The sequence below is a fragment of the Gossypium arboreum genome, chromosome 1 (assembly GCF_025698485.1).
Source record: "Gossypium arboreum isolate Shixiya-1 chromosome 1, ASM2569848v2, whole genome shotgun sequence".
NCBI classification, from domain to species: Eukaryota; Viridiplantae; Streptophyta; class Magnoliopsida; order Malvales; family Malvaceae; genus Gossypium; species Gossypium arboreum.
In genome coordinates, this window is record NC_069070.1 from 33,108,781 (window position 1) to 33,119,331 (window position 10,551).

Consider the following 10,551-nt stretch of genomic DNA (forward strand, 5'->3'; position numbering starts at 1 on the left):
TTAAAAATATTAAAAAATTCCAATTCAAATATTTAAATTTGTTATATCCCATATTACCATCTTTCTTATTGATAGTTAATTTGATTTTTTTGTTTAAATTAATATTAAAATTAAAAAGTTAATTAAAAATATTTTTCCAATAAAATTAATATATATTAAATATTATGCATTCTTAACTTATACAATTATTATTTATCTTTTAACTTTTCAATATATGTAAAATTTGAACTATTTCTTAGTAAATAAATATAATATAACAAAAATTAAATTAATACATTCCATTGAATGGATAAAAAATCAATTCAAATATAATACTATCTTCAATAAGTGCCGAAGTCCAAATATAAAAAAAATTGAGAAATAAGAAAAATTACAAAAAATATTTTGATAAATAATAAAATAAAAAAAGTAATATTTGAGAAAAACCTCCAATCTTGAGCCCAGCTTATCAAAAACTAAAATCTAATACGAACTGAACTGTCTGGCACACCACAGATCCAAAGTGGTCCTTCTTGGACCTTTTAATTTTGCTCTTCTCCTCTACAAAGTTGGAACTAGTTTTAAAAGTAGAACCCTAATAATTATAATTTAAATAAAGAATTGGTTATTATTATTTTTAAAATTTTAAATTTATTTTTATTATTAATAAAATTTACTTAATTTATAATTATAAACTTTGACTTAAATTATTTGAAAATAAATGAAATGTTAAATTATGTGATTTTCAAAGCCCTAAATATTTTATTAGCAGAAAATTATATAAATATTTTAATTTTATTAAATAAATTTAACTGGATAATAAATAAAATTAAAAAAATTGATTTATTTAGTACATATTACTTTAATTCATACAAAATTTGAGTAATATATATATTTTATTAATATTACAGTATAAATACTTGCCCAAGCTTAAAAATAAAATAAAATTAATAATAAAAAAGAAACAGCGTTCTTACCGGTCACCTACAGCCACCTAATAATTAGGCGCTATATATTTTCTCAAAATTCTTCTCCACATTTCACTCTCAGAGCCCTCCATATATATTGAGAGCTGTAAGAGAGAATATATAAAAGGGAAAGCTAGCTAAGGATCGTTTGATTTTGGACATTTTGATCAAATGGCTGGAAATAATTTTGTAATAGAGGTAGAGAAAGGTAAAGACGCCAGCGATGGACAGCCGTCGATCGGTCCTGTTTATCGCAGTTCTTTCGCTGCTAATGGATTCCCTGCTCCGATTCCTGGAATGGAGAGTTGCTGGGACATTTTCCGGTTCGTTTTTAGCTTTCTCTTTTTTACTTTAAGCTTCTTGCTTGGCTGCTAAGAAAATAAGGAAACTAGGAGAAGATTTGACTTCTTCTATTCTTTGCTTTGATTTCAGATGGCTTTCGAAATAGTTGCCATTTTTTTTGAATTTTTACTTCCCCTTTTTTAAGTTGAGTAGATTTTTCTTTTAATTTGTTGGCTGTGTTATTTTTTTATTTCGCGCCGAAGTGGCGATGAAATCGAGAAACGTATTTTTAAGGATCCTATGAGAAAATTATATGCAGATCGAAACGCCTAATATTTGAAACTATTGAATTTTAACGCTCACACAGAGCAAGAATCGAGTTACTGGTATTTCCATTCTTATAGCTGAAAGATCGATGGCTTTCATTCAACTCAATGTAAAACTGTGAAATAAATTGTTTAATAGTAGTAATTATTTTGGTTTTGATGCTTCTGTCATGTGGAGATTAAAATATTGCCTCCTTATAACTTAGCTGAATCGTAGATACGGGCTGATTGAACTTGCTAACTAACTGTATGACAGCTCCTATTTACGAAAAAGTAATGTTTTATTTGAGGATGATGATTTCGATTTCATTTTCTCCTTGCAGTATGTCAGTTGAGAAATATCCTGACAACCGTATGCTTGGTCGCCGACAGATTGTGGATGGGAAAGTATGTTGCTGCTGCAGTTTCCTTTTTTCTTGTTACTTTTGCGTTCTGTTTGTAGTGCTGCCTTTGACTTTTAGTTCATGTATCTAAATTGACCTGCTTTGATTGCAGGCTGGAAAATACGTGTGGCAAACTTACAGAGAAGTTTATGACATTGTAATAAAAGTTGGGAATTCCATCCGAAGTTGTGATGTTGTGGAAGTAATGCTTTAACTTCTTTTTCTCTTTTTAATTGTAAAATTATTGTCAATTTTTTTTATAACAAATATACTATTTCTGGGGTCAATATCCACCCACAATTGATGCGTTTTTAAAAAAAATAAAATTAAGCTTTCTATTCTTGCTTACAGGGAGGAAAGTGTGGTATTTATGGTGCCAATTGCCCAGAATGGATAATAAGCATGGAGGTATGATCATTCTGGCATGTTTCATCTGATTTGCACAGTGGACATCTCAAGTTACTTAGATGTCGCTATAACTTGTTTCTTTGGATCATACTATTTGCTACCAGATTGCTTGTTGCCCGAAATGTTTACTAATGTTGCAAGGTTGATACAGGCCTGCAACGCTCATGGACTCTATTGTGTTCCTTTATATGACACTTTAGGTATTTCTTCTTGAGATCCAACAAAAGCATTCTTTCAGTTTTTGCCAAACAACTACCTTTCTCAAACAACCATCTTATGTGTATTATGTACTCTTCATATAGTCTGTCATCATAATATCCTTAAAACTCTTTAAATTATGCTTGCATTCCAACACGCCTGCTACTCTTTTTGAATGTTTGATCCGTTGCTACATATTTGTAGGTGCTGGTGCTGTGGAGTTTATCATATGCCATGCAGAAATATCTATTGCTTTTGTAGAGGAAAAGAAGATTAATGAGGTATGCCTGTTTACATCTATATTTGAAACCCTAGTAGTGATATGGCAACTACTGGGAAAGATATTTCTAGATACTTGCAAAAATAAGATATCTATCTACAAAATAGATTCGATGTTTTATTTTTATTATCAGCATTTGCTTCTATGCTTTCTGCTCACTTTTGCATAGTTGATATTGATACAAGAATCTGTAATTTCACAAATTTTCTGTTCTTTTTTCTTTTGGGTTTCTCATGTAAGGTTTTTCTTTTCCCTTTCAGCTGTTCAAAACATTTCCGGCCTCAACAGAACACTTGAAAAGTGAGCCATCTGATTATTTAGGGGAAGTCTTGTTATAGTACGTTACAAATTATTTATGTCCATGTATTTTTGCTATGCAGCAATTGTTAGCTTTGGGAAGGTAACACCTGAGCAGAAGGCAGATGCTGAGAAGCATGGTTTGAAGATATATCCTTGGGAGGAATTTTTGCAACTGGTAAGCTCTTTGCTCTGTTATTTTCCACTTCAATTTATCAGAAAAAAAAATTATTCTGCTGACCTAATTGTGTCTATTTAGCAGACTGCCATCCTGCTAGTTACGAGTTCAGATGAAGCCATATGGCTTTAGAAAACATGCTTCTGGCAGTGCTTAATATGAACTAGGGTTCATTACATTTTCATGCATGCGCCTATATCTTTTTTCCTTAGCTAACCATTACTGGATTGATGGATTTTAACTTGTAGATGACTTATGATTCAGATTTGAGCTCTTATGTCTGTTTCTTGCAGGGAGAAAATAAGAATTATGATCTTCCGGTGAAGAAGAAAACTGATATCTGCACGATAATGTATACTAGTGGAACAACTGGTGATCCAAAGGGAGTATTGATTTCAAATGATAGTATTGTTACTCTTATAGCAGGGGTGAAACGCCTGCTGGGGAGTGTAAATGAACAGGTGACCGTTTCATTTTATTTTTGACCATTTCATCAGTCACTTAGTTTGATCTGTCTTTTCTTTTCTTCCCTTGACCAAATTTTGACATGATTGTTCCCTTCCTTGTTTTCCCTTTCTCATTTGTTTGTTTCTTGTGAAATTTACAGTTGACTATGAAGGATGTATATATTTCTTATCTTCCTCTTGCTCATATCTTTGACCGGGTGATTGAGGAATTATTTATTTCGCATGGTGCTTCAATAGGATTTTGGCGTGGGGTAAGCATGATTAGTTAGTACTCTGACAACAAATACGGGTTCATTTAAATCAGCAAGTGCTTATTTGTTTCATCTTCAGGATGTGAAACTATTGGTCGAAGATATTGGAGAGCTAAAGCCAAGTATCTTCTGTGCTGTTCCTCGTGTCTTAGATAGAATTTATTCAGGTAAACTTTCTTATATTCGTGGATTAGGCAATGTCATTTTTGGGTTGTTTGTGGAGGTTATACTAAGCAACCTGGAACATGTACTAGCTGGAAAACTTGTCTTAATTTACTTATTTTTAGTATTTATAAATGAAACAAAACTAGATTGATTCACTTTTCTGTTAAATACAATGAATATATATTCAGCTTTTTTCAGAAGATGCATGTTCTCAGCTGTGAGATTGTCATAACCTTTGTACATTATCAGGTTTACTACAGAAGATTTCTGCGGGCGGCTTATTGAAAAAGAAGATGTTTGATTTAGCATACACATAGTAAGTTACTTTCATATTTTCAGTTTCTTATGTGAAGCTGTTCATTGTATCTGCTGGCCGCCCAAAAATATTGATTGGAAATAGAGTTAAATTGCTCTATTAGTTTTGCCACTGCAGACCCACCGGAATAAAGGAAAATAAAAGATATTTGGGCATTCTCTAACAAGCAACAGGGTCAAAGGCATATTTTTCCTTGTAGCCAAATATAGAATTTGTTAGAGTTGTGTGACCCAAATTCTTGTTAAAAAAAAGTGGCAAGATAGGGGGATCTGTGGGGGCATCTGAGGCCCCCACGGTACGGGACAGATGGCACAAGTGGAATTCGTATAGAAGTACACTTTTCTATTTGATATTGATTTGAATAAGGTGTTTCAACCATACTGCATTGCTTCTATTAGATTTTGATTAGAGTAAGATTTTTAAACCTATAAATAGACGTAGTCGTCTCTCTCTGCCCATGGTTTTGTGTGTTCTATTTTTACTCTCTCTCTTTACGATTCATTGTTGTTATCGAGGTTCATTTTTCACAGAATTGTCTCAATCCCTTTGGGTTTATGAGCTTTTGCATTGGTAGAGATTCATTTGCAGTCTGTGATTGCATTTTTTGTGAATATGTTTAACAGAGTTACTGAATCAGGATTATGGTTTCTTGGCTTTGATTTTTCTAATATCTGACATCTATGATAACCCTACAGCAAATACTACAACATGAAGAAGGGCCGCAAACATGGAGAAGCATCTCCAATTTGTGACAAAATTGTATTTAGTAAGGTGATGAAAGTCTTCATTGATACATTATAAGCACGAGGCTCCTTGAATATTGGTCAAAAGCCCATTAAATCACATTTACCTGCAACATAATCCTCTTGACTACTCAAATCTCATGTTGAGTTGTAATTTTTCTCAGGTAAAGCAAGGATTGGGAGGGAATGTGCGGCTTATTCTATCTGGTGCAGCACCTCTTTCAACTCATGTGGAAGAGTTCTTGCGAGTTGTGGCATGTTGTCATGTTCTGCAAGGATATGGTATAGTTGAAGTCAGCCTTTGTGCTTGTGATAAGTTCTTTTTTTCCCTTTACCAGCTGTGCACACTGGCTGCAACATGAACATTTATTATTATTATGTTGATCCAAATGTAGGTCTGACGGAGAGTTGTGCGGGGAGTTTTGTCTCTTTACCTAATGAATTGTCAATGCTTGGTACTGTGGGGCCTCCAGTACCAAACATAGATGTACGCCTGGAATCTGTTCCCGAAATGAATTATGATGCCCTTGCTAGCACACCACGGGGGGAAATTTGTATCAAAGGAAATACATTATTCTCAGGATACTACAAACGTGAAGACCTCACCCGTGAAGTATTGATTGATGGATGGTTCCACACAGGTCTTCCAACTTTTGTTTCTTTTAAGGTTCTATGCATTATTAGTTTTTATCTATAAGTTGAAGACCTTGAATCTTTGTGCATTAGGGGATATTGGAGAGTGGCAACCTAATGGAAGCATGAAGATTATTGATCGGAAGAAGAACATTTTTAAGCTTTCACAAGGTGAATATGTTGCTGTTGAGAACCTGGAGAACATTTACGGTCTCGTGTCAGCTATTGATTCGGTACATCTCTTATGCTCTCTTTGATACATTAACATACACTGCTTCTCGATATGTAGCCATGCACTGAATGTTGGTCAAACATAAAATTGATTTTGAAATGATTGGCAAATTAAACATTTTCTTTCTTATGTTACCTTATGATTGCATTCCTTTTTTAGCACTAGGTTTCAACCCATTGCCATTGATGGTTGCTTGATTGAACATATATAAACATAATAATCGAAATATGCATGTCATGTTACAGTGTTTTTATCGTATCAGTTGTGTAAACATGTGTCAAAATCCTTTAACAGAAATATGACAAATGTACTAAATATGTTAAATCATGCTTAAGCGCAGCATATGGTATCTAAATTTGTCATACATATATGTCATGGAAGTGATGTAAAATAAACTATAGTTTATGTGAGATTTGTAATTTACTTGCTGGAGATTGGCATTCTTTTAAACTTTTCAGTTTCATGTCTTTATCAATTTCAGATATGGATTTACGGAAACAGCTTTGAGTCGTTCCTTGTTGCGGTTGTTAACCCCAATAAGGAAGCACTTGAAAGCTGGGGTGCCGACAATAACGTAAGTGGTGACTTCGAGTCCCTCTGTCAAAACCCCAAGGCCAAAGAGTTCATTCTTGGGGAGCTCGCAAAGACTGGCAAAGAGAAAAAGGTTAGTTATTCATGCTTTTTGCCCCCTTTTTTATTTTTCAAAATCCATGAAATATGGGTTTATCAATTCATACTGAAATATTATAATCTTTACACAGCTGAAAGGTTTTGAATTCATAAAAGCTGTCCATCTTGACCCAATGCCATTCGACATGGAACGCGACCTTCTCACTCCAACATATAAGAAGAAGAGGCCTCAGTTGCTTAAATATTATCAGGTTAGCTTACGTTTTTCTTGGTTTTTCATTTTGGTTTCATAACGAGTACATGCGGGATCACTGAGTAAAACCCTTTGGATGCATGCAGAGTGTAATCGATGAGATGTACAAGAGTGCAAGCAAACCAAATGCTTGATAAAATGCTTCCAAAGGCGTCGGTGATATGTTAGATGATATGGAGTTAAAACTTGTGTATTCTTTGGTAGTTTGGACTGTACATGTAGTTCCTTCATCATCAGAATTTGTTTACCAAAAACCAAATTCCCTTTGACACAACTTTGGGAATAATATTACTTGGTAAGTTGTTTAATGACCCAAATGTTAAAAGTTCCAAAATTACTTATGATCCGGGTTTCAAGACAACTATTTATGGAGTTATTGATTATGATTTTTTTTTAAAAGAGAAGAAAAATAAATGTGTATTTTATTTATTAATTGGATATTTACTATGTTTTTTAAAATTTTTATTTACAGATATAAAAATATAAATTAAATAAATTTCTACTCCTCTTAAGTAAAACCAATTTCTTTTTATCGTGATAGAGATTTACTTTATAAAAGAAATATTTTTCCACTTTAAAAATATATTTAATTTTGGGGATGAAATAAATTTTTCTTATCCAAAAGAACTCCAAATAAAAATGCAAGATGACAATGGTATCAAATCCGCCCTTTAATCACTTAAAAAACAGTTTTGCAACCCCCTCCCCAACCCCCCACAAAAAAAAAAAAAAAAAAAGGACAGTTTTGCTCAAGTTCTAATCCTCAATGAACAAGATATTTAATTAGTCTCAATGCTTTCTTTAAAAAAGGGACGATTTGCATCTAATTGTATCAGTAATTATATTATAGATTTTCATTGCTGATTTGAGGGTTTTATTATGCATCTTTTAGGGTGAACAAAATTGATTTAATTTAAAAAATAAAATATTAAATTTTGAATTAATTGAATTAAGTTATTTAATCTTTTCAAGTCAACTCAATTCTCGAATAAGTAATTCGATTTTCGAGTTTAAGTCGAGTTAAAATTTACAATATAAATAATTTAAATAATTTGAATAATGATTAGTATAAATACCCTTTTGGTCCTTGTCAATTTTGAAAATGAGTGAATTGGTCTCTCTTAACAAAATTAAAAAATAAAATAATTTTAAAATTTCAAAATATTTATAAAAATTCTAAAAGTTATATTTTTCAAAAATTATAAAAAAGTTTTAAAAAAATTCTAAAGAATATATAAAAATTTAAAATTAAAATTTAAAAAATTTGGAACCTAAATAAATTAATTAATGGAAGTTTATCGTACTAAAGTATAATTTTTCTTATTTGTTTTGAAAATGTTTTCAAATATATATTATTTCAAATTTATGTGCTCTAATATGGAATTAATTATATTGTAACAAGATTTTAATTGAACATGTTTAATTTTTTAATTTAACTCGAACAATTTCACTCGATTTGAATTTAATTTCACTCACCTCGATTAAAAAAAAATATAAATTGAGTTAAGATGATAAAATAGAAGTCATCAACTTGATTAACTTAAAATTTTTTCACTCAATTCTATCGAATGCTCATTCCTACATCCTTTTACCGGGCTTTTACCAAATCATAATGCAAGACGAATGATAGATGATGTTGATCATGAGCCCTATTAGCTCTAAGAATAAACTTCTCAAGGGCCTCCATACTCCATTGCCTACTGTTATTTCACCTACAATGAAAAATTCCTTGACCAGAAGCTTTGAGTAGTATAAAACAACATATGAGCTGCAATTTCCTTGCAGTGGTACCAAATATATTTAAATGAAAATATATGTAACAAAGCAGAGAGGTTGAGTTAATTCCAGTATTGTGCCCTTGGTAAATACTAACAAATCATCAAATGGGTTAGCCTCACTTATTTTACATCTTAGGTGAAACTTAAACCCCTTAAGAAAAAGCAGCAGTATTAATTCACGATCTATGTAAAAGAATTATAAAATTTATATTAAAATCACACAGTCACTTAATACTATTGAATAATTTTGAACCCAAATTAATGTTGGGAAGGTGAACATCCGATTATTAGGCTACAACTTAGAATTCACTATTGAATAATAGTTTAATACTTGATATAAAAATATGAAAAGATAGTGTCCTCATAATAATATTAAGGTTAAAATACAAAGATGGTTGGTAAACTATTGACTTTACTCTATTTTGGTCACTAAACTTTTCCAAATTAAATATTGTAGTCACCCTTTAGATGAGTAGGTTTTTTTATTGGTCTAATTACAAATTTAACCCTCTAATATTTACAATTTATCCTAAAATCAACAAATAATCTTCAATATTTAATAAAATTTATTATTTTAGTTAAAATTCTAAAAAATACAATAAATTTAATCCGTCCCTCCCAAATCTACATTTGGACCAATGGTTCCTAATATGGATTGAATAGGGTGTTGGTCAATCTCCATACATCTTGTTCACCTGCTCTGAAATATTAATAAGATTAGCTTTATTTAATCCTGTGTTTAATCTTCTCAGCTTCTAGAATAAATTGGTCATAGGATTACCCACCCAACGACTGCTGCATGATGCTCTAAAATAATCAAACTTGTTGGGAGAAAAATCATCTACCCTAAACTTCATCAACTCAGGGAAATATGAGGAGCCAAGAATTTCTCCTACCAATCATCAATACCCTACCTCTCCTGAAAGATGGATAGAATAAAAATCTGGACTCACTTGGACGAGTTGTGATGTTAAAATCATCAGCTGCTAACCAAGGACGACACCCAAAAACTTTAGAGACTTGGGATCCACTATTCTCTTCTATCTACTCACTTATTGTTACCATATATTACTACAAAAGTAAATTTCAATTACATTTACATCCCTATCATCTAAGTATAACCACATCTGATAATTGTATTATCTACAATAAAAATCATTAAAACAAACGCAACGTATATTTTATTAGATGGGCTAACAATAAATTAATATTTATTTTAGCAAAGTTCCTTATTTTGAAAAAAAAAATCTAATTTTGTATATTAAATATCGCTTTCAGTTTCAATTTTCACTTGCTTAAGTTACAAAATTTATATCCTTCATATAAAATTAAAAAAAAATGTTCAATATTTTTCAGTTACTTTGTATTCAATATCAATTTCAATTTCAATTTCAAGTTTTCTAGAGGTATAAATTCTTATTCATTTGTTTGTGGTGACAGTAGGTTAAAATTCCAATTTTCTTTGGTATAAAAACCCTTTGATTTATTATTTCTCCACTTTTTATTTAAGTACTATGTAATGCATTTTATAACTGATGAATTTATCATGGAATTATGGTATATGTAAAAGAGTAATTCACTTTTTCTTTTATCATTTTTCTTTGGGAATTCTTATATAACATTGCCTTTTGAATATTAAAAAAGTCTCTCCTTCATACCAACTTTTTTTCTCATGGCAATTTTTATTATCTCATTTGGGTTTTTTGTGTAGTGTATATATTTTAGTGAGTTATTATATTTTGTTTTTCATATTTTAGGTATAAATTTTTTTATTTGGTATAATG

The 10,551-nt window shown here is 31.2% G+C and overlaps 1 protein-coding gene across 1 annotated transcript; it reads left to right on the forward strand.

Moving 5' to 3' along the window:
- The first annotated feature begins 985 nt into the window (after positions 1–985).
- On the forward strand, positions 986–7,350 carry LOC108469974 (long chain acyl-CoA synthetase 4-like). The gene is made up of 19 exons (XM_017771116.2): positions 986–1,270; positions 1,879–1,942; positions 2,051–2,140; positions 2,290–2,346; positions 2,498–2,546; positions 2,749–2,825; positions 3,085–3,124; positions 3,205–3,299; positions 3,593–3,760; positions 3,907–4,017; positions 4,097–4,184; positions 4,432–4,498; positions 5,194–5,269; positions 5,406–5,523; positions 5,637–5,882; positions 5,968–6,107; positions 6,588–6,770; positions 6,868–6,987; positions 7,076–7,350. The coding sequence occupies exons 1-19, from the start codon at positions 1,119–1,121 to the stop codon at positions 7,121–7,123; spliced, it is 1,989 nt and encodes a 662-aa protein (XP_017626605.1). The 5' UTR covers positions 986–1,118; the 3' UTR covers positions 7,124–7,350.
- The last annotated feature ends 3,201 nt before the right edge of the window (positions 7,351–10,551 follow it).

Bases quoted from the DNA above. Each gene is read 5' to 3' on its own strand.
- LOC108469974 (XM_017771116.2), top strand. From the start codon at position 1,119: ATGGCTGGAAATAATTTTGTAATAGAGGTAGAGAAAGGTAAAGACGCC. The intron at 5,270-5,405 runs GTGATGAAAGTC...AATTTTTCTCAG, and splicing joins ACAAAATTGTATTTAGTAAG to GTAAAGCAAGGATTGGGAGG. The intron at 5,524-5,636 runs GTATAGTTGAAG...ATCCAAATGTAG, and splicing joins TCATGTTCTGCAAGGATATG to GTCTGACGGAGAGTTGTGCG.